The following is a 27,996-nucleotide window of genomic DNA, read 5'->3' as shown; positions in this document are numbered from 1 at the left end:
GGGCCGCCCCCGCCGTCACAGGCCGCGCCCCGAGCTGCGGGAGGCGCCGGCAGCGCGCAGCCCCGCGTCGCCAGCTGCGGCGGCAGCGATGGCGGCCGCGGCCTCGCAGCGAGACCCGGGGGACTGGCAGGACTTCTCGGGCTTCCAGCCCGCGGCGGGGAGCGGCGCCGAGGCCGGCCGCGACAAAGGCGGCTGGGGCGGCGCGGATCTGGGGGCCAAGCTGTCCTTCTGCTTTGAGCCCCCGCAGGCCCGGGCTGGCGGCGGCGAGAGCCGCGTTCCGCTGCGGCCCCTCACGGAGCAGAGCGCCCTGCAGGACGACGAGTGAGTGCGGGCCCGGGGCGGGCGGGGAGCGGCCGCAGCCGAGGGGCAGGAGGCCAGGCCCGGCCCGAGGCACCGCCGGCGGGTGGCGCGGGCCCCGGCGCTGGCGAGCGGCGCTGCCCCTCCGCCTGCCGCTCGCCGGGCGGTGAGGCCTTTCCCCGCCCCTGGGGGGCGGCTGGAGCCGGGGCCGGCGGGCGGGTGTGTGGGCAGCCCGGGCAGCGCCGGGGGGGGCGGCCGCGGGCCGCGTGTGCTGGGCTCCGTGCCGGCTGCCCGCGGGTTGTGTTTGGAGTTGGACACGGGAGGTACGGGGAGCGGGTGAAGGACAGAATCTCAGCCGCAGCAGTGTCGTTGGGTTTCCCCCTGAGCTGCAGAGCCTTTGCGATCTGTGCTGCTTTCCCGTCTGTAAAGTATTTGTATGTAAAATACCTCTTGTACGGGTATTTATACTTGCTATTTTACAGCAAATTTCAGTCAGCTTATCTTCGTTAAAAACACTGCGGTTTTTCTCGTACTTTGAGGTAACTGAATGGTATGTCCTCTTCTGAGAAGCAAAACAAAAAAAATCACGTTAGCAAAGGGCTGAATGCCTGTGGTGTGAGCAGTGAGGTCAGGTCTGGGAAGCATCAACCGAGAGAGATGCCAGGCAGTGATGGGGCTGTGCCTGCCCCGCCGCACCAGCCGCACCAGCCCCAGCCGTTCCTCTGGCTTCGCTGGGCATCGCTCCCCGGCATCGTCCTGCGCCTGTACCCCGTGCCTGCACCCCCGGCATCACCCCGTGCCTGCACCCTGTGCCTGCAACCCCGGCATCACCCCACACCTGCACCCCGAGCCTGCACCCCCGGCATCACCCCGAGCCTGCACCCCCGGCATCGCCCGGCATCACCCTGCGCCTGCATCCCAGCATCACCCCCCGGCATCGCCCATACCGGCGGTTCTGTGAGCTGACTTGGGGCACCGACCCACTGCCGGGGCTGCTCTGTTCCAAAGCCCGAACTGTTGTGCCAGAATGGGGCTGCATGTGCGAAGTTGCTGGCACAGCCGGAGAGGTTGTAACCCGTAGACAAGTGGTGGGCTGAGCTCCTCAATCGTACTTCTGGGTAAAACTAAACTCTTGCACAATTTTAGTATACTTTGTGCATGTTGGGTATTCTGTGATAAATGGAAAGGAATTAAGAAAGGTTTAGCTCAGAATTTGCTGCTCGACCTCTGCTAATTCCTGATTTTAATGTGCAAAAGTCAAGGGAAACGAACAACACTAGGTGCGGAAATTATAGCTGAACTCAAATGTCATTAGAGCAGAGGCTCATCCATGCCCAAAAAGATTGTGAGTATGGTTACATAATTAGTAAAGAAGGTGTCTCTTCATCACGTTTTATTTCACTGCTGTGCATACACTGTTGGTTTAAGAAGGGGAAAAGAATTAGGCTTATCAAAACAATATTTTCTCTGAGCTTCGAAGCATTGTAAAAATATTGTTAGTAACTTGCAGATGAGTATTTAGGGAAGGAAATAGTTGTTGATAGAAATACATTATCATTACAAATATGTTTACTGCTGATCAGTTGCTGCTTGTTTTAAGGTCTACATTTTTGTTCCTTTATTCCTCTCTTCAGGATTTGGAACGCTTTGACTGATAATTATGGTAACGTAATGCCAGTTGACTGGAAATCTTCCCACACCAGAGCTTTGCACTTGCCAACACTGAATCTTTCAGAAAAAGGGGTAAGTTCTGATCAGCAGAAATACCCTCTTTGGATCTTTTATACTCAGTACAGAAATAAAACAATTTGCATTTGTGTAAAAGAGTGTTGTTATTAAGTGCCTTAAAATATTTTTTGTGCTTGGCATTATACATGAGAGGTTTTTAACATGAAAAAAATCAACCAACCACAGATACAAGTTTTGCATCTCCTTGGGTTGGAGTAATTTGGGGTTAGTTTTAGATGGGTGTTCATTAGAGCCAGAGCAGGACAGAAAAAAAATGTAAAATGAGCAAGTGTTTCACATAAAGTCTTTCTACAGTCTTTTTCGTGTTGAGCACTGTTCTGGGTAATGGAGGAAAAGAAGTGGGAGTAACTCTGATTTAGAAAATCCGGTGTGGACTTTCTTTAAGTTCATCTCTTCTGTAGTCAGTGGAGACTAAAGAGGCTTATTTTACAGGAAAGGTGACCCAGGAGACACCGAATTGCAAAAGTTTGTTTTGTTTTTCCTTATTTAACAAGTAGAATAGTTGTCTGGGGAGGAAGCAGGGAAGGAAGAGCTTCAGAGAGGTTTATAGAAGGGGTTGTCCTCTGATCTTAAAAGTGGATTAAAATGCTTCAGGAGGAGAAGCTAGGGAGAATTCCCATCTCCCAGGTCTTCTGAGGAAACAAGCGGTTTATCTTTTAAACCTAGTGAAGCTGAGTTATGTTGTAAAAATATCTATGTGTGTAACCTGAGAATAGGGCAATACTTGACTTCTGCCATCCATTATATAATGGCTGCTACTTTGTACTGTGACAAGAGAAAAGATTGTTCTGCTGAAGAGGATACTTTGGGGTTCAGCAGGGGAGGATGGCACTCTGGAACACACTCTCTCAATCTGAGTCTGATGGTTATCCCTTGTATTTTACTTGTGCTTATTCTGATTTTTATTAGAGTCAGATTTTCCGAGTGGTTTTAGAGTAATTCAATCTTTACCTTTAAAGTAAGAAGGCTTACAACCCCCCATGCTATGACCTTGTTGTGTGACTGAAAAATGGACTGGAAGACTGATGGATTTCTTGGTAAGGAACTAGATACAATATAAAAAAAAATGTTGCACATAGTTTTTTGTAAGTTCCTTGCCGGAGGTTGTGGAGGAACTACATGAAAAAAAGTGGTGTTGCTGGGTTAGAAAGCATCTGAGGTATGCTGCCAGTAAAGGGAAAATTAGTTCATGGATTAAACATAGCTCGAGTTTATTCAGCTTTCACTCCACCTGGCATGCCTTTTGATGTGTAAAGCCCATCTGTTTGGGAGCATTTGACATAGGTTTTATCTCTCCTTCCCTGTGTTTCAGCAGTATTTCTGGATATGTGACAGCGCATATGGACCAGCTAGTAGCTTGTTTTAACTTTCTTACAATGAATACTAACAGCTAAGCAACACTTCCTTGATGCGTTTGAAGCTAATAATATGCTGTTGAACTTGTGCTTAAAGTATTTCTTTTCCCATTTTAGTAGGAAAAAAATGTAAAGTGAATGAGGCTGATTCATCTAATCTCTGCTGCTTCACATCACAGATCTGTGAACACTTTTATACAGCTCTGACGGTGAAAGAAGTACTTGAGTGGAAGTGTTGTGCAGTGGTACAAGGGACAGCACTATGCAATTGCTTGTTTAATGTATTTTTGTTAGATTATTTTTGAACAGGTCATTCTCTGGTAGTGTGAGAACAGAAAGAGGCATAAAATGCGTCTGGGTAGAAGGCCACGTGGTCCTTTTGGCATCAGCTGTAGCTTGGGCTGTTTGAGGTGGTTTATTAGCCTAAATTATCAGAATATATTCTGATAGTCTCTCAAAATGTTGTTTCTGGAATGTCAGGAGGGGAAGCTAACCTCCTCCTAGATAAGCTGTTATCCTTGCTTACTAGCCCGTAGTTGTTGTAATCCTATATACATGGGAAAACATTTGAGGACTGCAGACATTAAAGAATGTGGACACTGGGGTGTATCGGTGCAGCAAGTAACAGATACTCTTGGTGGAGCCCTGTCACTGCATGGTTATTGGAATTCAGATTCTGGAAAAAAGTGGACATTTGACTTCATTCTGATGGCTGCAGTAATACAGATAGTATGTTTTTCCCTATAGACTAGCTGTCTGGAGATACCAGTAACATCTTCAAAACGAATATGAAAACTATTAAGGTTTCTGAAGAAACTGGGGAGATTGGAGGAGTTGCAACAAAAATTGAAAACTGATACAGTGAGACCAAGGACTTCATGCAGCTAGTTATAATGCTTGTAAATTAGCCCAAAGATCAGTTAAAGTGATTGAGCTCAAAATGTCAAAAGTTAGGGGTTGTGGCTTTTGAAGGATGAGCATAATTTGATGGCATAAGTGTGGGAACAGCATTGCTTCTCTTTTTTTTGGAAAAGACCCTGAGATACTCAACAATATACATTTAAAATAATCTGGGGTGATAACCAGGTTTTGGTTTTTAAAACATTTTTGTTGCATCTTTTATTATGTGAAAAAGTAGACCTATAAAAGCATGTGAAATAGGAGGTTTGTGTAGTGTTAGAGATTATGGGTAGGTTTGCACCCCACACTGACAAATGTCTATGTTCATTTAAGTATTTACATTGGATTGACTGCCCTCCATGCATATATCTCCATGTCATTGTGTATATAGTCTTTATATGCTGAAGATATTTAAAGACTGATAACTATTTTAACTTTCTCCAATTGCAGTTTTAATTTCAGTTATCTCAGTTTCCAGGTATTTGACAGCAAGAATCATTGATTCCATTATTATGGACAAGGAATCTGTTTCATTCTTAAAATTCAATGATCACTTCTCTTTTTTTATATATGTACATGTGTTTTTTACATATACGCACACAAAAACATGTGTATATATATGTTAATATGTATTTTTAGGTAAATGATAACTTGAACCTTGACCTGTCAGATGATGAAGAGCTGAGAGAACAGTTGGATATGCATTCTATCATTGTTTCCTGCATCAATGACGAACCGCTCTTCACAGCAGAGCAGGTAAGGTGTTCAGCAAAGACAGTGTTGATGGTGTATTTTCTTTTAGTCTGTAATTACTTGTTTGTTCTTCCTTGCTGTTCACCATAGCTAAGCTGCTTGAGTGTTCTTTATTTAGGCTTGTAATAATGTGTGAAATATTACTATGTGATTCAGGTTTGGAAAGTATTCTTGCGCTTCAGGTGAGGTTGATAGCCCAGGGTCTTTGAAATCTTTACAGATTTCTTACCCCAAATTAGTCAGAAATACTACTAAATTAAATACATATGTTAAAAAGCAAAAATATTTTCAGGATGTTGGTATTGTAGAGTTTGTAGTTTTCCAGCGTGACTTTGTGGCTGTTCATAGCTTCACGTGGCTTTGTGGTTAGCAGTAATTCTTTGATGTTTTTGCCTAATACGAGGGCACATCAACAGTTCTACGACTAAGCTTTCAAATTGCTTAGTGTCTAAAGGTTTCTGTTCCAAGTCCGTGGATTGACTTCAGTTATCTTGAAAATTGCTCTTCTGAGTAAGGTTAATGACTGTCCATTCAGGTCTTGCTTTAGTAAGCAAACAAGAATCTATTTTCCTGTCATTTACATGGTTGCCTGCAAACTGTGATGAACATGGTTATTAAAGAGTGCAAGAGACAGGATTGCCTAAACTCCCTCAGCTCTTTTTTTTTTTTACTGTGAGGTGAATCTCAGCACTGTGTACAGCCTTTAAACCTGCAAAAGTCGATGTGTTATTTATTCAGCTGTTCAGTTAAGAATTTAGTCTATAAAATATGGTCATTTCTCTACTGTAAAGTACGCCCTCTATGCATGGAATTTCTGTTCTCTTACTTTCCTTCTGGCTCAGATCTTACTCCCAGGGTTGCAAAACAGCTTCAGGTTATGATGACTTAGTTCATAAAACTTCTCATAAGCACAGTAGACTTTCTGGTCATTTAGAGCCTGGGGTTTTTTTTTTTTTTGGTTTAGAGAACTGTAGTGAAATGGGTGGTAGGAAGGTAATTGATTTCTGTTGTTTTGTTTTCCTTCAACTAAATACTCAGGAAAGATACTCCAGCTCACTCTTTAGTTCGGTTCTCTTAAGCAGAACCATGTGTACCTTCATATAGAAATAACTGTGTAGTTTCAAGACACTGGTTGTTATGAGATCACCGACTTACTTTGAAAAGGTAGGCTTATTCTCAGAGAGCAAAGATGGGGAGGAAAGGTCAATAAGATTTTGTTGATTCTTGTCCATCCAGTCTTGTTGTTAGTTTCATCCATCAGCATCTTCGTTAATAGAAAGTGAAAAAATCCTTAATGTCTTAACAGCTTTGCTTCAAGGCGCAGTCTGTTTCTCTTCGTACAGGGGGGGTTCAGAAGGGTTTTCATGTTTTTTGAAGGTGATTGAAGAAATAGAGGAAATGATGCAGGAATCACCTGATCCAGAAGATGATGAAACTCCCACACAATCAGATCGGCTCTCCATACTTTCCCAGGAAATTCAGACACTCAAGAGATCCAGTACGAACAACAGCTATGAAGAAAGTAAGTGATATTTAACATTTTGTTCTTATGCTTATTGAAAATAGTTTAAAACGTAAGTTTGCCATGTGTTTGAGTTACAGCTAGTCTTTCTTATGAAGTACCTTCATTCAAAAATATTTTCAAAATGCCCTGAAAGGATAACCTGGATTTAGAAGATAAATAGAAGACTTATCTTTGTCAGCATTCATAACTTAGAATAAAAATAAAACTTCAGAGAATATCAAATTAAAGCAAATATGCTGAAGCCTGACTCTCTGGAATGAGGTCCTTTCACAGGTAAAGTGATGTCAGTCTTTTTTTAAACTTCATTAATTTCTGTGTTGTAAAGTGAGACACTTTCTTGAGGCCAGTACACTGTGTTTAAGAAGATTAGTTAAAGCTTTTAAAGATATATTATAAATAAAGAAAATGGTGTTTCTTTGGTACTGTTTCGGTGACTGCAACATACCTTGATCTACAGTAGCACAAAAATAAGGCAACTGCTGCCTTTTTTGCCCATAAGGACCTTGCATACTTCTCTGTCCTGCCCTTCCATTCCTCTTCAAAAAGCTTAAAAGTTCGGAAAAAAAACCCCCAAACTTTGTATCTTCTACTCAAAGGAAATCATCTGTTCTTCCCTATACAAAAGAAAAGGAAAAATTATGTGTGTAGTTTCATGGTAGCAGGTGGAATTGTATGTAAGAAACCCCTATGATTAGTCAGTTTCATGATGGAAATTTGTTTCATCTGTATATTTGTCAAAATCAATGCTAGAAGGCAATAGGAACACAACGTTTGCTGGGTGGTCCTTCTACTCTGATCCCTCGTAGGAAGTTTTGTGCTTTCTTTCCTGTAATCTGGGTCAGCAGTGTGGATTCTGTAGAAGATTCAGAAGACTGGCTGACCTTTTGTGACATGACTTAGAGTTTCTGCTACGCTTCTGATTCATGGAGGAGATCCTATTTTCATGGTTAAACTCTTGGCTGTCTCAACACATAAATTTCAGGAATGTGGAAGTAAAGTGTGTTCTGCTCAGCAGGGCTTCCTGCTTTTCTGACAGTTCCATATGTCCTTAGGTTTGGAGCTAATCAAGTTTGCTTGGTATTTCATATCATATTTATTTTGCTTTGCCACAGGGGTTCATCTTGTCTGTTGCTTCTATACGGTTTAAAGGTCAGCCTTGACCAGCCAATGCCTTGAGTTACTTTGTCAGATAATTTAACTTTGCTTCACTAGTTTCTCAGAATCTCTTTTCATGTCTTTCAGGTCACTATTTTATTAAAAGCTCTTGCTGAGTTGTTTTGTGTGCAAAGCTGCCTCAGAGTTAGTCTGGATCACTCTGAAGTTGTTGCAGGGTTTTCCTAGAACCTGTCTGGCTTTTATAAGACACGTCAGCGATGTTAGTGTTTAGGATTGAGAAGAAATCAAAGCTTGTGTTTACTTTTTTTTTGGATAGGAAAAGACATGTATTAAGACAGTCCAAAAATAAAGCCAGTTACAGTTCTGGTTACACAGGTGAGTCCTTTAGCCTGCATATATAAGATTTAATCCAGGAAGTCTGCATTTAAATTACTCTTGTCTTCACTCACCTGTGTCAGCTGGGTAGTTCCTATGTAGACCTTTCATAGGCTTTGATAACAACGACTGATCTATCATAAACAAGTCAGAATTGCGGTTGGGTAATCTGCACGTGGTTTTGGAGCAACTGTTCCTTAGCCTGTGAAGCTGGTTCTTAAGTGCTGGGACTCACTGGTGTTTTCTCTAGTCTTCTTTCACAAAAGCAAAACAGTGGTGCAACCTATGCTTACTAGACTGTCCTTTGTACTGAATGCATATGAAACTTATATTAATTTTTACATTGCAGTACACTCAGTTTCAGAAGCTCTAAGGCCTATTCTGCAATTTGCACCCACAGACCACCAAATAATCTTGTCGCTGAATTTACTTTTCTCCCCCCGCTTATGTTTGAGTTGATGTTGCTATTTGCTGTTGCTGACAACCAGAGTTGACACGGTTACTGCTGTAGTAAGACCTACTGTGATACGTGCAATAACTGTGAAAATAGCCAAGATCAGTGTTACGAGTAGAGGCTGTAACCTGCATGCGACATACTTGGAATAGTTTAAACAACAATATAGGCGATGGATGGTTCAAACTACTTGAAAATTAGATCCTTAAGCATACAATACTGTTACAGTGTTTGAACAGATTTTAAGACCTAAGTTACTCTGAAAAACTGTGCCTCCTTGTTGGAGAACTGCCTTAACAGGTTTCATTTCTTTTTCTTTAGTAAGTGAATGACAAGGAGCTTTCTCCAATCAGTTTTCCCTGCTGTAATTTTAGAGAGGAAAATCATGTTTCTCCCATTACCTAGAGAGCTATACTTTTCATCATTTGTGGCCTTATTTGTATTTTTCAGCACTTGTCCGTAGGCACTTCCCCATATAGCAATTTTTTTAGACGTGACATCTACTAGACTAATTCAATATAACCAAATAATGACAAACATATATGCGGTGTCCTTAGACAGATTGTATACCCTTCAGCGTAACCAGGGCTAGCTCTTTCTCAGATGCCAGTGAAAACAACATTCTTTGACGTAGCAAGTGCTGGGACTTACTCACTTCCTAGGTGTGTCAGACTTAACTGGGAGTGGAAAGCAGTCCTCAAAGAACATGCTAACTTTTAACTCAGGCAAGCCTCAGAACATTCTTCTTAGTCATAATTTCACTCTTTGTAACACATGAGCCAATAGTACCTTTAAAATGCAAACCTGGAGAGGTTTTTTTGTTTCCAAACTGACATTTTACAGGCTTCTGATTTAGCTTTGACCAATTCAGTCTCATGCTATCTCAAAGCTATTAATGCTAATTTTTGATTGAAATGAGCCTGTCAGTTAATTTTGATCTAGGTTCTTGTTTCCGGCAATACAAGGCCATGCTTTTGACTGCAATCCCTAGACAAAGAAAATCTAGAGGATTTTGTTGGTTTTTCCTCTAAATGCATCTAAAAATATTATAAAAGCTTTGTTCAACCTTCTATGAATATGCATGCATACCTTAGCAATATTCCCAAGAAGATTCCCTTGCTCACAGAGTATAGTTTCAGTATTGCTGTAGATGAAAAATCCAAGGATGAGAGAAAATACGGAGAGCTTTTGCTTTGAACAGTGAATGTCAGTGGAAAGTTAATATTAACAGAGGTGTCAGTATTAGAAGTTTAGCGCTCACTTTAGCTTCCTTAACAGCTACGTGCTCTGCATATTTGTAGATTGTCTCCAATTTCTCAGAAATAAGAAGTTGAACCATCTGGTTGCCTCTGTGATGTGTTTATTCCTTTAGGAATGTTGTTTTATTTTAGGTGGTTTTAGAATTTAATTTTTTGTTTTGAAAAATTTCAGAGTACTTTTTTGCTTGTAATTCCCACAAGTATTCTCATGCTTAAAATCTTGACAGATTACTTTTTATATAAACTGTTTATAGGAGTAAAAAGACTGTCTGTTGCTGAGTTAAATGAACTGCTAGAAGAAATTGAGACTGCTATTAAGGATTATTCTGAGGAACTGGTACAGCAGTTGGCTCTGCGAGATGAGTTGGAGTTTGAGAAGGAAGTGAAAAACAGCTTCATTTCTGTCCTCATCGAAGTACAAAACAAACAGAGAGAACACAAAGAAACAGCCAAGAAGAAAAAGAAGCTGAAAAATGGTAGTCCTCAGAACTGCAAACAAGAAAGAGGTCATATGCCTGGAACAGTAAGAAAATTTTTGTAACTATTTCTACATCTAAAATATTTTTTGTTTTTTCCCTATGGGAAGTAGTAGTCCTAGATTTTATCAAGATACCTGGTATACCTGCTTCCATGCCTTCATTTGCAGCCAAGGCTTAGGCACTTTCTATTGCAAGTATGTTTTCACAAGGTCATGTAACATTTTATTCCTGTCATACTCCTGAAATGTGTTTTTTTATTGTTTGCAAATTAGCCTGGAATCAGCATACCTTTCTTGCAAAAAATACTGTCCTTGGACGTTCTGTTCTGTTGTCAGTAGGCTTTTATCTCATTTGTCTGTTTGGTTTCGCTATGAGAGTTTTAGTATGTGTGTACCACTGTTAGTCTTGCAGGAAATTCAGTATTATTGCTGATGTAGTTGAACAGATATTTATTGATCATGTTGGGTTTTAGGTAGGAAAAAATTAGGGGCTTTATTCTGGATCTCTTGAAACCTGCAGCAGAGTTACTATATCCAACGAGAGACACAGGTGAGGCCAAAGTGTAGTGCAGGTGTACAAGGAGCCGGTAATTTGGTTTATTCTTTACTGAACATAGCAACAGAAGGAAGAATGTCTTTCAAACAGAGTTCGAATTATAGGAGGCAGAGAATGAAAGAAATTAGGTTATTATCTTGTCAATGCCATTTTTTCTTTCTTACCTGTCTGGAGTAATTTTAAAATACTTCAGTGGGATATTAATGTTAGAATTTCTTAGTGTCTCTTACAGGACTTATAAAATGTGGTTAATGTATTGTAAGTCTTGGCTAAGTCCCAGAAAGAATGCTTCGGTTTGACGTTGGAAAGCTTTGGGGTTTGTTTTTCAACATAAGAAATAAATGTTTGCAATGAAACATTATTTCTTCAGAATCTGTTTCTAAACTTACAAGAATAAGATACCTGTGATATAGCAGAAATAGAGTTCTGATCTTGTCTGTCTAATGAAAAGTGTTTGCATACATAGCTAAGTTTTAATGGAACTCTAACTAAGTGTATGTCTGGAAAACAATACAGAATAGTCATCCCTTTGCAGGAGCACAGTGAAAGGTGCAAATTTACTCCTTTTTGGTTCTCAGTCATGGAAAGGCAAAAAGTTATATTGTAAGTAGAAAGAAAAATAATTACTTGGTTTTGAAACTTGGAGTCAAATGATTCATAAGCTATTCTGGTTAGTTTCAAGTTTAGAGTCTTGATTGATGCTTTCAAATATAACTGTATATATACATGGTCCCAATATAAGATATTTTCGTATTTGGTTGCTTCAAGAGATAGATGAGTGACATTTGTTTTGTGAGAGGGATTGAACAAACTAGCACCCAAGTAAGACTGTGGGCTGTGTATGTGTGGTTCCTATGAAAACAGCTTTCACTATCACCAAGTACAGATTTGAGAGCCTTCTTCCAGAAAGAGGTGTAAGCTTCCTTCATTCAACACTCCTTTTTTTCTTTTATCTTTTAAGGAAGTGCTGAGAATGTGCATACAGATAGTATGTTCTAGTAACTTTGTGAAGAGTGAGTTTCTGTTAATAACTCATGTATAAATTAGTAATTTTATTAACAAACTATAATGAAGTCCCATTTAAGTACAAAGCTTGGAAGTAAGGTTAACTTCTTATACTCTTCAGAAAATAAATTCTCCTGTAGATACCATAATTGCATTTTAATAAAGACAGACTTTAATTCTTTGTCCCTGATACAGTCTTTGGGTGAATCACTTTCTTAGATTTCTAAAACTTTTGCCTCTCTCACAAGGCCAGACCGGGGAGTAATTAGAAATAGTCAAGGCTTGAAGATACCAGTTCCTTTAAGTAGGATATCTTCAAAGAGTTAAGATGGCTTTGGCAACATCTATGTCTATTTACTGACCTCGTTGTGCTTTAGAAGACAACTGAATATTGTATTCCAGCACATTTTATTCCCCCCTCCCATAAATAAATACATTCAGATAAGTGTGCTGAAGTGTGCACATCATACTGCCCTGTGTCAGCAGCTTGACAGGTTCTTCTTTTTATGTTCTTGTCAGTTGCAAATTTTTATATCTCGTGCTAAACATCAAAATTGTTTTGATATTTATTTTTTTTAACTTGTCTCTCCAGCAAGCAAGAAGGTTTACAGTGTTGAAGAAAAAAATGGTTGGATTATGTATTAATTTTTCTTTACTTGTATTCCATGATTCTGTGTAATGGAGCTTGAAATTAATATGGATGCGTTCTTAACTCGTTGTGTATATTTTATCATATTACAAAGAAAATGGAGAATATTAATTGTTGCTTCAGTTCTGGAAAAGGAAGTATGAAAGCATAAAATGTTTTAAAGAGGTGTGGCTGAAAATTATTACCTCTGAATAATGTTTCTAGTAGGTTAGGTGCTCAAAATCTGAAAAACTGGTATCAGCAGTGTCTCTAAAAGTGTATTGCTGAAATACAAATGTTAAAAGAGATTATACTGGGAGCTAAACTTTCAGAAATACTATTTTTTACATTTCAAAATGAAACAGCCTTAAAAGACAAGTCTCTTTCTGGGTCTGCAGTGTGAAGACTTCGTTTGATTAAATTTTGATGTAGATATGCTGCTTAACTGCCATTACAAGATTTGCTTTTCAATTAAAAAAAATAAGTAGATGAATGAGAAATAGAAATGTGCTGAAATACATCCTAGAGCTTGTCTTTGTCATTCGTCTTTTATAGTCTTGACAAATGTTGGTTAATAGTCTTCTGAACTTTTCTCTGTCCCTTTTTTTCTTTCTGCTATGTTTTCACTACTTGTAGCGCTTCAGCATGGAAGGGATCTCAAATGTCATACAGAATGGCTTCCGCCACACGTTTGGAAACTCGGGTGGAGAGAAACAGGTGCTGGGCTATCTTCTCTCTTTTCTTCGTTCTTTGCCTGCTCTTTCGGTAGGAGCTGAGCTATTGAAAATTGACAGTAGTTGAAGATAAATGCTGGGATCGAAAAACATAGGACAAAAATGTTGGAATCTGTACTCTTTCCTTGCCTCAGGACTCTGATCAGCTTACAGTCTCTTTCTCTCCTCAACAGCTCGAGACAGTCAGGATTTGATATCCTGATGCACTGGAAAAATAACCCTTGTTTCTTACACAAGACAAAAAGTCTGTTTTGGCATCATAACACATGCTTCAAATACCTTGCATGTCTCTAAAAATCTAATATCCAATCAAAGAGTATGTGTCAGGTTAGACATAACTACCTTTAGCCTGAAGGATTTGGGTAACAACTCCAACTGCATTAGAACTGTTTTCTTTGTTCTTCAGATGTTCAGAGCTGATAGATCCAAAAACAGAGTAGCATCTGGAAAATGCATGGGCTCTGCTGTATGTCTTTCTGCCTTTGAAAACTGCATGATGTTAAAAGCAGTCAAGTGTGCGCAATGCAGTTACTGATATAAAATGCATAAGCCATCGGCAAGTTCGTGTCTTTTCACTGACAATTTAAATGTGAAATATATAGCACAGAGACCTGGCTTCAGTGGGTATCACTGTAGATGTTACAGGTACCTAAGTAGCAAGATTTTTACGTTTTATTTCAAAGAGATACTTGTTTGTTTCAGAACTGTAGTGTATTTTATCAAATTATTCTGTATTTTGGCAAAATGTTAATGCTTATGCTGTTGTTCAGGCTTTTGGCATACGTTACAGAATACTGGTATGTCACATTACTTAATGCATACTCACCCATTATAGTTTATGCAGTTGTGTCGGATTAGATTCCGCACTCCTGTGAGAAGTCAGTCCACTGAGGCAATAAGCTACCTGGTACTTTAGAAGTCATGGCTGATTAGGCTTTTGTCTGGAAGATAACTGCAGTTATCCTGCAGAGGAGTTCAGGAAGTAAAACAATTCTTCTCAAGTCCTTCCAGAACCATGAGGTTACAAATCATGGACTTACCCTCTATCTCAAGCAAGGTATTTGTATGAGAGAGTTCAGGAAGACATAGATGCAGCTATTCATCCCCAGCTTTGAGGATCTTGAACACGTGCATCGAGCTTACTGGACAGAGCTTTTGTCACTCTACATTATCTCAATAATGGTAAAGTAAAAGCTGTGCTGGTTTTTTTTTTCTTTTTGTTGCTATCTTTACCACTTAGTAATAAATTACAGCTGTTTAATTGTATCTTTAGCTATTTCAAATATCATCTATTTTCATAAAGCAAACATATTTAGCTATACCAGCCCCTCTTACTTCTGGTTAAAAGACTTCTTTTACGTACATGTGTCTACTCAAATGCACCTTTTCTTTTTTGACTGCCTCCTAACTTTCTAGGCATAAGTAGCATAATCATATATGAACAGTAACACTGACTAGATAACCCTTCCAGTCATTATTTTAGTTAGTTTACTAATGCTAGTCCTCATGTTGATCATATGTTTCCCCTGATTTATCTTATACTATATCCTTGTTGGCAGGGTTATGGGTTTTTTTTCCCCCTCCCTGTATCCTAAAGCCTATCATGGAAATAACAAGAGCTTAACATGAAAAAAAGGAGAGGAAGGTAGGAAAGATAGCAGCTTTTTTCTGTTTTAGTCCTGGAAATCCATTTTTCTACGGCATTTATTTTTTGTTTGGAGTTGGCTGGTATCACATTGCCAAACCTTGGCCCTGCTTTTAAAATATTATGCAGCAAGTTGTAAAGTAAAATTATCAGACACTGTTGCTTAGTGCTGCTCTCAGAATACTCATTTGAGTGTTTTTTTCAGGGTGTATCATCACTGTAAACTCCCATTCACGTGTTTTCTGCTAGCAGGGGAGCATTAGTTAACAATCTGGAGTTGTGTCAAAAAAAAAATGCAAGGACAGACAATTTTTTTAGTACCTTAGAAGGTAGAATTTATACGCACAAAGTCACAGCATAAAGTTTATGACAAGTTTGTAGTTATTTCAGGAATCTTTCCAGTCTTTTAATTTTAATGGTATTTACCACCTTTTCTATTTCCTAGGTAGTATTACTTTTGATAGTGAGTACTTTCCTTTTTAAAATGGTAGTCCTTTTTTGTGTGTGTGTTTTTGAGACATGAGTGAAAATCACTTGGAATTTTTCAACATTTAAAGAGAAACTTCCAGTGGGAACTCCTTGTTCCCATCTGATGAAGCAGCTGGGAAAAAAACCCACACAAACAACTGCCTAAAAGCCATTGGAGTGTTGGTAGCAATTTTCGTGATCATATTTCCAGAAGAAAATTCAAGATAGTAATCTTCGTTTTGATTTTTAGCCATATCAAACTCTTTCTATGCGTGATTACTTATCATATTGTCGAATCTGCATAAAAAATTTAGAGGTCACAGTAGACTTAACACTTGGTCATGTCAATAAGGTACACTTTAGTCACCTTTTCTTCCTTTTCATAGAATGTCATTCTTCACACAGCGATTCAGGGAGTGAGTTTTTGTAGTGCTATTATACAGACATACTGTTACAGCAGCAAAGTACTGAAGAGAAAAACACAATGATCTCTGGAAACTAAGAAAGAAATTAATTTTTTTTTTTTTAATTATTATTATTAGGAAAATTGGAGGGTGGCATTTACAGGAGAAGGAAAACAGCGAATATTGATATTTGGTCCAGCAAAACGTTTCCTAGTAGTTTATGGTCTAAGTAAAGGGTAGAATGCCACTTGGTTCTGAAGGCTGAAAATGACAGCCTGAAATCTGATTTCTGAATTAGTCGATCTACTTTCATCTCTGACATTTGCAGATTTAGCAGCCTGTATCTAGCTGTTGATTCTGGTAATTTTACTAGGAGTACAGTTATCTAACGATACCTGTTGGTTACATCTGCTGGAAAAGAAATTGAAAATTGACTGTTTCCTAAGAAGTGTTGCACGCTTTCCTCTGCTGTACTCGGTGGATGTGAGAAAATGCAAAATGAAAAAGAGAGGAAGGAAAATGCCCTGTGTTTGCATAGGGTCTTGGTGGGTTGTCAGTACATCCCGTACAATAGGTTCCCGTAAGTGACACAGGAGTAAGTCTGGCTGGCTTTTAGGCAGAGGATGTGGTTGAGCATGAGGTGTGTGGTCCCACTCCAAACATGGCAACGGTTATAGCTGCTCTTGGCAACACAGAGTCTCCTTCTGTAAAGTGAACCTCTTCACCAGCGTCTGAGTTACACTTGACTCTTACTGAAGTGCCACTACTAGGAGAGAAGACCTTGTATATAGCTTATTTTCAGATTGTTACATGGCAAAACACTTAGCTCTCAAGTTGAGTGACAGAAGGTTGTTTTGCCTACTGCCTTGTGGCTGTTAACCCAGGATAGAGTTCCTATTAAATTCTTAAAAAGTTAAATTGAGGGAAGTTTTGGGAAGCTTTTTCATTAGGTAAAATTCTAGAGTTTTCACTACTTTTGAAATGCTGACTTCTTTAAGAAGAATATGCATTCATACAGGCTGCAAAGTAAGATGTCATCTAAAGGCATTTAATAAAAGCAAATGGGTTGCTTCAGGAATCTGAAAATAAATCTTGGTTGCACTGCAAGTATGAAAATTCTAAAAGATTTAAGAAAATTACTGCTTTTTTTTTTAAAGCTGCTGATCAAAGATTTTGGTAAAGAGTAATTACAACAAAAATGGAGTTAGTTTGAAACAAACTGTTAGCACACTCTGCTATTAAAATTGAGAATTAAAAGCAGAATCCAAATGGGGGGGGCTTACATTTAATTAGGCTTGCTTTGGTCCTTTTGGTTGGAAGTACACGGCGTCAGAAGGCAAAAGCTGTCTGGTTTCATTTTCACCTAACTGTGGGGCAGCATGATCTTCTTTGCACAGAGGACTGTAGATCACCTTGGGAGCTGGTCTGGGCAGTGCTCTTTGATCTGTCAAAATTCTTGACATGTTTCGCTTCTCAGTAAGAGTTAACCAGTTGCTGAGAAAATCCTACGGCTGTTTTAAGGCTCTTCAAACACAGTATGTGCAGACTTTGAAACTGTTGCGTTTTCAGGGGGGTTTATTTCCCGAATACTTGTTAGCATGTTCCTACAAACCTGAACGCCTTACTTAAGGCACCCTGAGAGCCTGTATCAGTTGTGCTCTGGAAACCTTTAAAAAGCTGACTGTTACCAGTTTCCCAAGTCGTTTGAAGGCAATATCAGTGTTTACCTGGAAAGATGTGTTGTTTGGGGTTTTTTAATGTACTTACTGGAAAGGAATAATTACTTTCAGATTTTGGATGCAACTGGTGACATTCGCATGATATTTACACTTTTTGGTTTTTTAAGAGCAAATTTGAAAATTGTTCATCTGCATTTGTAGTGGTGTTAGAGAGGAGGTGGTTTTTCTTACAGCTTTTCCTTGATTGTAAGAAGGACTTTATGTGAAGGACTTCTGGTTGACTTCTGGAGGAAGAGGCAAACTTTTACTATTGCTGGCTCTGAGGAGGAAACTTAATGAGAAGTTCTACTGTGAACAGCTCCGATTTTTTAAGTACTTTTTGATTAAGTGTTTAGCTGCACAACTTCTAAAGTGATCACATAACTTGGAATTAAAACTTGATTAAAAGCTTTGGAATAGGAAAGGTACAATCTTAATCACTTGTGAAGTATGATCCTTTGAAAAGCTTTTAATTGTGTCTGTCAATTTCAGTTGCTACAATTCTTGCAAAATAAGATGCAAGTGACATGAATTTCCTGAAAGGACTGGCAAGTAACTCTGTTTTTCATTTGACAGTACTTAACAACCGTCATTCCTTATGAGAAGAAAAATGGACCCCCATCAGTTGAAGATCTTCAAACGTTAACCAAAAGTGAGCATATGAAGTTCCCCCCACTGATTCTTTCCTTTTTATATTTCCAACTGTGGTTCCTTAAAACCAATGAATCCACAATTACCCCTTCCCCCTTACCCTATGGCATGTATGTAAAGGTGCATGATTTTTAACCATGCATTTTGGCCAGTTTTTACTTGTTTCTAGAGCTTTCACAGTACATTTTTTAGCGGTTCTCTGAAACCTTAAAGGCAGAAACTTGCATGTATCAGAAAGTAAATGTTCTCACATTATTTCAACAGGTGGGCCTTACGGAAAGTACTGCGTGCCATGGAATTTGGCAGTGCTGTCTTATAGTAACTGATACACCCTTGTTTCTTAAAACTTGCAGTGCTTTGAGGTTATTGTAATGACTTTCAGAAAATGGAATGGATGTTGGGACACTTATGAGTAGTTGTATGGTCATTGCACTTGATTGCCTTTAAAATAGCCTGACTTTTGACGGTGCTTTAAATTCCCCTTTCTTCGCATCTTTTTAGGCCAAATCCTCAAAATTTTTTATGAGTCCTCTAGTTTGTTAGTTTTTTAAAAATTCTAATTTGCATGAAAAATAAGGTTGTGTTTTTAAGATTTTAATTATTAAGGTGGTTAATACAGTAGAGCATCTCTGGGAGTCAGTGGCATCTTCATTTGAGGTTTATAGGAACAGTTTAAAAATAGATGATAGAGTACATCAATGTGTTTGATCAGATATCAGGACTTTGGATTTAACTGTGTCTTAAGGTGCTTTCCAGCAGCACAGGTCTGTGATTCTGCAGGTGGCTGAGGCATGGTAAAAGGTTCACTGGCTGTTTCCTGGAAAGAGGAAATAAATGTTGTATAAATTCTGGAGTAAATTAAATGTGTAAGCAGGAATTAAATTTCCTTTATTTTTTCAAAGTAGGTACCCTTAGCTGGTAATTCAAACTAATTCTGTGACAAATAGGTTTTTCATTTCATGTTTACTCCTTACTCATGCAAATAAATCTTATCCTCTTGCCATATTTAAATTTCACTTGAAAATATTCTCAGAAATTAAATATTAACCAGAGGGAGCTTAAAGCCTCCTGGAAATGTTTTTTGGTGCATGACGGCTTATTAACAAAATGTCTTGTACAAATGCACTGTCAAGTATTAACAGTATTGCCTTCTGTGGGCTGGTTGGAGCTTCATCCTGTGCCTCAGCCGCAGATTTCTGACTCTCTCTGCTGTTAAGGCAGACAGTAAAGCAGGTGTCTGGAGTTGTTTGTTTTTTCTTTCAAAGCTGTGTTACTTTGTAGTTATGAACACTAATGTTTTCCTTCAACATCAAAATTGAAATAAAACGCTTGTTATGTTTCGAGTTCAGAGTCACGTATGAGGAATTGGGAGTTTATTAAATCCTGCTGTTCAGTATCATTCTGTACTTTTGATTCTTTCAGTTGTGTCCAGAGAACTTCCTAAGGGATTGTTCTTGGTGCAGCTAGGCCAAATGTTTTTCCTTCTTTAGAAATATGCAAGGCTGGACAATTTTGACTTGATATAAGTCACAAAAACGGCATTTTGGCATTATTTTAAGTTAATGCCAAGTTCAGTAATGAATTTAAGAGTTTTCTAAGCTACAGCTGCTAACGTGCACCATTTCAGGGACATCCCCCCCCCCCCTCCCCAACATTTCCATCAGGTCATTCACAGCAGTGTTTCTCCAGAAAAATGTCATTATTTCATGATTTGGGATGACAGTCAAGGAAATAAGTAATGAAGCGTACTATTTGCCTAAGATTTCCAACCTTCCAGTAGTTGTAAGAACATTTTAGTTTTGGATGTGGTGACTTTCTTTTTTGAGAGATTCTTTTTTATAGGGAAGAGGTTCATTCCTTGTTGTTATGACTGATGACATTTTACTGTAATAATTAACCACATAAAATGGGTCTGTTGAATCCACCTACTGTGGCCTTCAGTGAGAGTTACACAAGTGAAAGGTGGAGATACGATGTATTCCATTGTATTTTCTCATATTCCAGTGAAGGGTTTTCTTACTAATCTGGTAGTATATCCCTATATGTAGTTGAAACAGCTTTTGACAGTGTTTCTTTTGACAGTGTTGTCTTTGTTTTATGACTAAATATCTGATAATTTTTTTTTCATACTTTAGTCCTGCATGCCATGAAAGAGGATAGCGAGAAAGTGCCAAGCTTGTTAACAGACTATATTTTAAAGGGTGAGTATATTTTTTAGCAGGGGTGGTTTCTTATTCTAAATTAACTTTATGTACGTACACGGTGTATTTGAAGAGAGTAGTCCTGTGGCATTCGTGAACTATGTTGCTTTTCTATCAAACACAGTTCTCACTTGTCCGAGGTTTCTGAGCATATAGTTCATAAATAAAACATATTTATTTTGTGATAGTATAATACAGCAAAGGGTGCAGTGTATATTCAAGTAGCTGAAGGACATCAGCAGGAGCAGAGAAGTCTGGCTTACAGAGTTAAATGGGTATAATTAAAAACTTGTGTTGTACAGGTTTTTCAGAATCAGAATTCAAACTGCCTATGGTAATAATGCATTTGCTAGACGAAGTGCCTATACCTTCATTATAAGTGTTGCCTTCTGGTCAATAGTAAAAATGATTTTACATTTACTTGTTATGCCTTCTTCACATTTTATTTGAAAGGTTTGCGTGAGAGTCATTTATTTTCAAGTCTTACACATTGTATTAATAGAATGTCAGACACTGAAAATCAAGGTTTGCTTTAGCTTTAAGAAGTTGTTCCAGGTAGTTTCCAGGTTGATAAATTTCTTTTTATAAATTTTTCTTCTGGCTGCGTTTCTGCTTAGATCTTACTAATGCTTATGTTCTTACTTCTCAGCATATAAATGGTACAGTCTTCTTCAGTGTTTGAAGTTTAGCATATGCATCAAATTCCCAAGATCTGACAAGCAGGTGTACAAAAGAATAGTGGATGCCTTTTTATTTGGCACACAAACGTATCTTGTGTTCTGCTTCATGTTCGTATGCTGCAATTTTTTTCTTTTCTTTTGATACCGTGCTTTCCAAGTCTCAGTTATTTCCCTCCATTTGATTTTTAAAGGGTTTTGTATTTCTTACACAGACTTCTAATCACTCTCATCTCACAGAAATTCGAAAGTGCTTTCAGATTAAATTTGTGTTTGAAATTTAGTGTGCTGTTGCTTCAGAAGATCTGAAGAGAGCACCATGCAGTATTGTAGAAGCTCCAACAGACTTCCTGTTGGAAGAGGCTCATTTCTGAGTTTTGTGTAGGGTTGCAGAGCTACCACATACAATAAGAATGCAGAGATCTTTCAGTTGATTCCTTTGATTTCTCCATTGTTTACTTACCCTTTTTGAAAATCCTTCTGAAATTAGACAGATGTATTTGCTTGTGAGCTTAGAGCCATTTAGGCTCAAGATCAAGGGTTTTCTTAATGGTGATGGCACTAAACTTTATTTAGTTGGGTGAGGCAGAATCTTTGACCCAAGAGGATGAACTGTTGTCAATAATTAAAGCTGCTGGCTCTTCATCAAACATCTGTTAGAAACTGATGGGAATGAATAGTGCTCTTTATAGTGTCTGCTTTTATTTTCAGACATAGCTGTCCAGAAAAGCTTTCAGCTTACTAGATACTGAGAAGAAACTGGCTGCCTAGGGAAATGACAAAATCTTCTGCAGAAAAGGCTTATGAAAGTGTATTAGCTGAACATATGACAGGATGATCTAGTAAGCTTGAAGCTGAGGTTCCCTCCTACCTGTGCATGCTTGTGCCTTTAAAATCACCAGGGATGTTCTACTGACTAGATGTGACCATTACAAAAACTTCATACTCACATTAAATGTGTTGGATCAAACAGGTCATCATATACAAGCACTGTTGTCTCTAAATAAAATACAAGTGACGGGAGTATGAAGAGTGATCACTTACTTGCGTCACTGACACTGACGGGAAAAGGTGATTTCCCCTCAGCTACCATTTCAGTACTGAACAGAACTAAGTCTTTCTTGATTTCTCTGGGTCCTTGCACAACAGCAAGCAGTCATACAAGCTCGTGAGCACAGGTTTCTACTCTTTCTTTCAATGTAGCCCCAACTAAGATTCATATTGCTATGTTTAGAGTATGTTAAATATTCATAGCTGGGCTGGCAGTGTTACGTTGTAATGCAGATTTATTCTGTGGAACAGGCAAAGCCTTCCAATTGTTTCTGAATTTGTAATCCGTTTCTCTTTTTCTGCTACTGAAACTTCTGGCCTGAAGCTTCAGTGAGGCTTCATACATGGTACAAAATACTTCCAGCCACTTGCCTATTGTCTGGAAATTATTTTTAAAGCTTCTTAAAGGGAGATTAGATGATTCCATACAATCACTTAAAGCAACCTTCAGTTCAGCTTCTGTATGTGAAATTCCAACATCCTCCTTGGATTTCAGAATAGAAGGAGTGACCTACATTTTGAAGAGTCTGCTCTCTTCACTGGAAAGAATAAGAATGTCTTGGCAAGGTGAAAATGATATGAGAATTTAGGTGTTTGAATTTGTTTCCCAAAAGAAGCCGGAGGATAACAAATTCTGGACCCAGTAATAGTCATCCGTATGGTATAGTGATAATTGTGTTCATTTTACATTTGTTTACTCTCTGATCCAGCTATTGTCTTATACTGAATGGATGTAATTTCTTTTTATTAAGCTTTAATCAAGAAGTGAAATTTTGAAATGCGTCGATTATATCACCAGAGGTACTTTGTTTTGTTAGAATAATAACTTCTTGATCCTTTGAGGATCATTCTTCCCAATCTTAAAGCAGAAAAAAAACCAGGCAGTGACTTATATGTGACTATAGGGTACGTGTAGCTTTATGGAAAACGTGGTTAGTGTGGCACTTGGTAACACAGGTAAAACCTTGTTTCTAGCTCTATATTCCATTTTACTGAGCAAAGAAGAAAAAAAAAATCTTAAAGTCAGTCCTTTTTTTTTTTTTTTTTTTAAGCAGCACTGTTTTTATTCCATGGTATTTAAAAAATTAGAACATGCAGTCTTATGTGGGTGTTATGGCTGTGCACAGAATTAGTAATAAACTTACCCACATATTGTTAGTTACTATTGAAAAGTTATTTAGATTGTTTAGAAGCAAAATCTAAAGAAAAAGTATCAGGATAAAAGTGATAATAACAATTGCCCTAGTATTGTTGGCATAATGTAATGGGGCAAATAAATTAAGAACACTGTGAACTTGGAAGAGTTAATGCAACCATACAATTGAGCAGTAACTGTTGATTTAACAAGAAGTCTTGCCAAATCCACTGGTGTTCTGATTAAAAAAAAAAGACAGTGAAATAAGTTTATATTTTCTCTGGATTTCCTAGTGGTTTTGTATGTGTCACCATCTTGAATATCTTTAACTAGATGACAAAATAATTCTGAAATTTATGAAAGACTGAATTTGAATCATGTAGGAAGACACACACAGACCCCCTCTGGGTGTGTTGTCCAATACTTGTTATCTTCAATACTTGATTGAGTAAATTTGTTCTGGCAAGGCAGTTTGGGCGAGAGCTGGAGTACAGGACTGGAACTTGACTGAGGTTCTGCAACCACTTCAGCTATTGACTGCCATTGTTAACATGGATTATTCTGGCACTTTGTTTCATAGCCAGCTAATGCTGAAATGCTGCAAGTAGAAATCCTCAGAACATGGGGTGTGCAAATCTGGAATAATACAGAAGCAAAAAAGGCCAATGCAACTCAGTCCATTTCATGTTAGGGGGAAAAATAAAACAACTTCCATATGCATTTTTGTGTAGGATTATTAGTTTTGAAATTATTTCTGGTGTTTGCCTTTTTTAGAGCATCCTCTTTTCCCAATTTCTACCGCCCCCTTGTGTCTCCCAAAATATTAAAAATACCATTTTGACCTCCCTTTGATCAGTTAGTTCTTCCCTGGAGCTATTCCCTAGGGAGTACCTACTCGGAGGTAAGTATCTCAAAGCCAGGCTATGTACATATTCTATGTAGAGTCTTGTACAATGCAGTAACTTACCTTCTCTTGTTCATGTTACTCCTGATTATTACTACATTATTTTAAAGGGGATTTTTTTCCCTATATGGGTTTTCAGGTCTATTTTTACTTTTCCGTGAACATTTCCATCCTGAAGTTAGTAATAATGAAAGGGACTTCGTGATCTTTGCAAGTAAATTGTAGTTCTCCCACCAGCATATGATTCATATCAATATTTTGTAGATTTAGAATGTAGATGGGAATGTGAAATCAGTAAGCATTTGCAATTTTGCTAATTTTTTTTCTGAATATGTTTTAATATATTAATATTGTTACTATGTTTTATCACTAGGGGTCATGAAACAGAAACTGAAATTTGGAAGAGGGTGGGGGAATGCATTTGCTGACAGGGCAAGAAATACCAAGCCAACACTGAAATTCTTGATCTTAGTAAGCACACTTTTGGACTGAAGCTGGCAGCTTAGTAAGCTCATTGTGTTTAAATGCTGTTTGTGCTGATCTTTCTACTGATCTTTTTTCATGGTTTAACAAATATAGCATGCTTTGAAAATATTGTATTATTTTCTGTTGAAAGACCTACATAAGCAAGTAAGCAGCAAAGTTTCTTGTGCACAAGTTAAGCTGTGAAGCAGGGAGCACAGATGGAGATATTTTTGTCATATCTCGTGGTTGCATTGGTTTTTGGTGTCGCAACAAGAATTGGTACCGTATCCCTAAGTGAGAGCATGTTTCTTTTAACTATACCCATTTAATTTTATTTTTTTTTACAGAAACTTTCAGTCTTTCTTCTTGCGTGTATAATGTAATTATTTTCTGCATTATGATATATTTGCCAAGTACAATAATGAACAAGTAGTAGCATCTGTAATCTTTTAGGTATGCAAGTTTAGGTTCCTTTCAGAAGAAAATGCCTCTGCAGTCATGTCTATCTCTTCAGCCTTGAATAATAATGTCAGTTTCAACCCCACAAGGCAGAAAAAAGGTTTGTGGGAATAACTGCATTTCACAAATACTGTGGGGAACTGCATCGAGGTAGGAGGACTGAAACCACTGTTTCCATTGAGCTAAAGGCTGTTGGCTTTGAAAAGCCAACATCCAGCTGGCCAGATAGCTTTTATGTATTCACGTACCAGTGAATGCACTTACAATAGCTCCTGTCACTTTGGGGTGTGAGGACAGAGGAACGACATGGGGAAGACCTGCTGGGATGCAGGTCGTAGCAAATTTAAAGTAGAAGCTGAGGAAGGCATTGTGGGCAGTGGAATTACCTGGTTTTATTGTTATGAGGGGAAAGAGGAATATCTGAGGAAATCTGCTGGAAGCAAGTGTTCCTTAATATAGCTACTTACTGAACAAATCAGTATTACATATGAAATGTAAGCCTGTAGATGTACACAGAATCAAGATATTAGGGATAGGTTGTCTGGTATCACATTTAGACACGTTTTTTTTCTTCCTTAAGTCGAGAACACATGTAAGCATAAATAATTGTGACATTCTTAAAACATAAGTATTATATATGATAATATATAAGCAGGTATTTATAGCTGAAATAAACGCCTTTGAAATCAGATGTGTCCTTACAGTAAACCATTCTAAGATGTATTTATTGCCATTTTGTATTCTTTTCCAGTTGTCCTTAAACAGTAATTGTGACAATAATATACAGTGCTAAAAATAATATGCTACACATTACTACTGAGTAAAATGCATGGAATATGTCTAATAGTATTTTCTTTTAGGCTTTTTTTCTGAATGTAGATGTCATGAAAGCAGAATCATTTTCATTCTTTCAGCTTGTTTTGTTATTTCATATCTGATTTTTCAAGCTTCTAGTAAAGGCTTAAAAAACACTAGTTTTTTGTTTTAATAAAGCAAGAATTTACACCTTGTTCTATTTTAAATTATGCAAGTATTTCAAGTAAGAACATCTGTTTTCTTGCCTTTGAAGTTTTTGTGTCATTGTTACACCTGACTTCTTTATTTGCTTTTGTGTTGTGCTAGCATTGGTTTGAAAGCTGGATTGCTCTTGAGGTTTGTGTCTTACATGTGAAACAGGAATGAGAAACACATGAAGGACATGTCTTATCGTCCCACTGTGTGATTCAAGTACACGCACCAGAAGTAGAAAGAGCTAGCATCTTAAATTGTCAGTGCATATTTTTTAAATAAAACTGCATGCGTCACCTTTTACTTAATGTTCTCTTTGCTAATAGAACACTTCAAAAAGCACTGTTTAAGACATGACCTTTAGTTAACTCATTTCTGGATAATATTAGATAAAGAGAGTGGGTTGTGTCACTTAATTATCTTTCGAGAAGAGGATGATATCTTAATTGCCGGTTTCAATTGATTTCTAGATTTTACTGTGTTACTAATAGGGTAGAATTCAACATTTAATTATTTTAGTATATACATTATATTTCTATACATACTAACTTCACTGATGTTTATCAAGATGTATTTGTGGTTCTTTCGCAGTTCTGTGTCCTACATGAAGAGGGCTGCCTTTCAGAATTAGCCAGGCTCCTTCCTGAGATGAGAAGCTTTCTGTGAATATAACTCATAGTATTTTTTCATTTGGCACTATACCTAAACCAGTGTGCATTTACCTCCTCTGTGTGTGCGTGGATTTTCTGATCCTACAGTAAGTCTTCTGGGCATGACAACTCCTCCATTTTAAATTAATAGTGCAATGAACTGGAGCAGGGAACAAACATTGTACAGTTTTACTCACATTGTTCTGGCTTTTTAAAGTCTATTTTTACATTGTATAGCATGTAGTAAATCCTCCTGCACATTTTGTTGTTGGAAGGAAAAGTAATCTTCGAATAGTGTAAATAAAATAAGCCTAGTTTTAAGGAATCCATATTTAAAAGCATCCTCAGTTCCTATAGCAAAGAAGTAAGAAGGATCATAGTCAGGCTTGGACTAAAAGATGAAATGAGTTCTCCGGGAAGCGCTCCAGAACAGTGTTGGTGGGGGTCAGCACTGAACACTTAAATTTGGTAACTTTGAACTATACAACAGTATTGTTCATACAGTCAACGAATCCAGAGTCTTTGATGGTTTGGCATAAGTATTGGTGTGTTACTTAGCCTTGTTATTTAACACAAACATCTGAGTATTGTAATATTTCATACTTGATTTTAATTATTAATGTTCATGTGGCTTAGATATTCTCCCATATTGCTGCTATAACTTTACTGGTTTTAGTAAGTGTTTGATCTTAATGAAAATGCTTCAATATAAAAACATTTTTAAAAGGCTGTATCTTTTTAAAAATACATGTACAGTTTGAAAAACTTGCATCTGAGTTCCAAGTTAGTATTACATTGAGACATTTGTTGTTGTGTGTCTCTAAATTTTGCTACAGATCTCTTGTAAATTATATGCACGGTCTCCTCTGTGATGATGTATCTGCATTCAACAGATGGGAATGTATTTTACAAATCCTGTAAAAGAAACGTACCCGATAATCTCAATCTCAGTAAATACTTGTCACAAATAAATTTGCCAATCTTAAAGATTAGATTGAAATGTAAGGAGTACTAATAAAAATAAAGGAACTATTTTCTAGCTTGAGTTCCTATTGATTCTACACCTAGATTTATATACTGTATATGGGAAGGCACTGAACGATAAGGTTCTAAAGAGATAAACATGTCTTTTCTTCAATTTTTTTCTATTTAAAGTCATCAGTCTTTTTGTTGAAGAGAAATTTGCTCCTGAATACCTTGTCACTTCTTTAATACTCAATTTTATTATCACCAAAAAAACATTTTGATCAGTAAAACACATTCAGTTTTAAAATAGTTCCCATAATGCTTTATCTTTCTCTTCCCCCCCCCCCCCCCCAATTTTTGTCTTTTGTGCCTTTTTCAGTCGATAAAGTTTTCAGCTTAAAATTCTTTCCT

General features: G+C 37.9%; 1 protein-coding gene across 3 annotated transcripts; it reads left to right on the top strand.

Annotated features, from left to right (window-relative positions):
* The first annotated feature begins 8 nt into the window (after positions 1 to 8).
* On the top strand, positions 9 to 27,658 carry FEZ2 (fasciculation and elongation protein zeta 2). 3 transcript variants are annotated; one of them, XM_056357400.1, is made up of 10 exons: positions 9 to 321; positions 1,932 to 2,040; positions 4,941 to 5,057; positions 6,432 to 6,576; positions 10,038 to 10,306; positions 13,087 to 13,167; positions 17,996 to 18,071; positions 20,206 to 20,271; positions 26,084 to 26,113; positions 26,561 to 27,658. In XM_056357400.1, the coding sequence occupies exons 1-9, from the start codon at positions 89 to 91 to the stop codon at positions 26,092 to 26,094; spliced, it is 1,107 nt and encodes a 368-aa protein (XP_056213375.1). In that variant the 5' UTR covers positions 9 to 88; the 3' UTR covers positions 26,095 to 26,113; positions 26,561 to 27,658. The 3 variants fall into 3 exon arrangements, with proteins under 3 accessions (XP_056213375.1, XP_056213374.1, XP_056213376.1); XM_056357399.1 differs by lacking the exon at positions 26,084 to 26,113; XM_056357401.1 differs by lacking the exons at positions 13,087 to 13,167; positions 26,084 to 26,113 and having other exon boundaries at positions 11 to 321.
* The last annotated feature ends 338 nt before the right edge of the window (positions 27,659 to 27,996 follow it).

This window comes from Falco biarmicus, chromosome 12 (assembly GCF_023638135.1).
Source record: "Falco biarmicus isolate bFalBia1 chromosome 12, bFalBia1.pri, whole genome shotgun sequence".
NCBI classification, from domain to species: Eukaryota; Metazoa; Chordata; class Aves; order Falconiformes; family Falconidae; genus Falco; species Falco biarmicus.
Note: the sequence above shows the minus strand (reverse complement) of the source record. Positions and strands in the feature narration are given on the sequence as shown.

Coding starts and splice junctions, on each gene's coding strand:
- FEZ2 (XM_056357399.1), top strand. CDS start 89: ATGGCGGCCGCGGCCTCGCAGCGAGACCCGGGGGACTGGCAGGACTTC. Junction 10,307..13,086: donor GAGGTCATATGCCTGGAACA/GTAAGAAAATTT, acceptor CACTACTTGTAG/CGCTTCAGCATGGAAGGGAT. Junction 13,168..17,995: donor ACTCGGGTGGAGAGAAACAG/GTGCTGGGCTAT, acceptor TTCATTTGACAG/TACTTAACAACCGTCATTCC.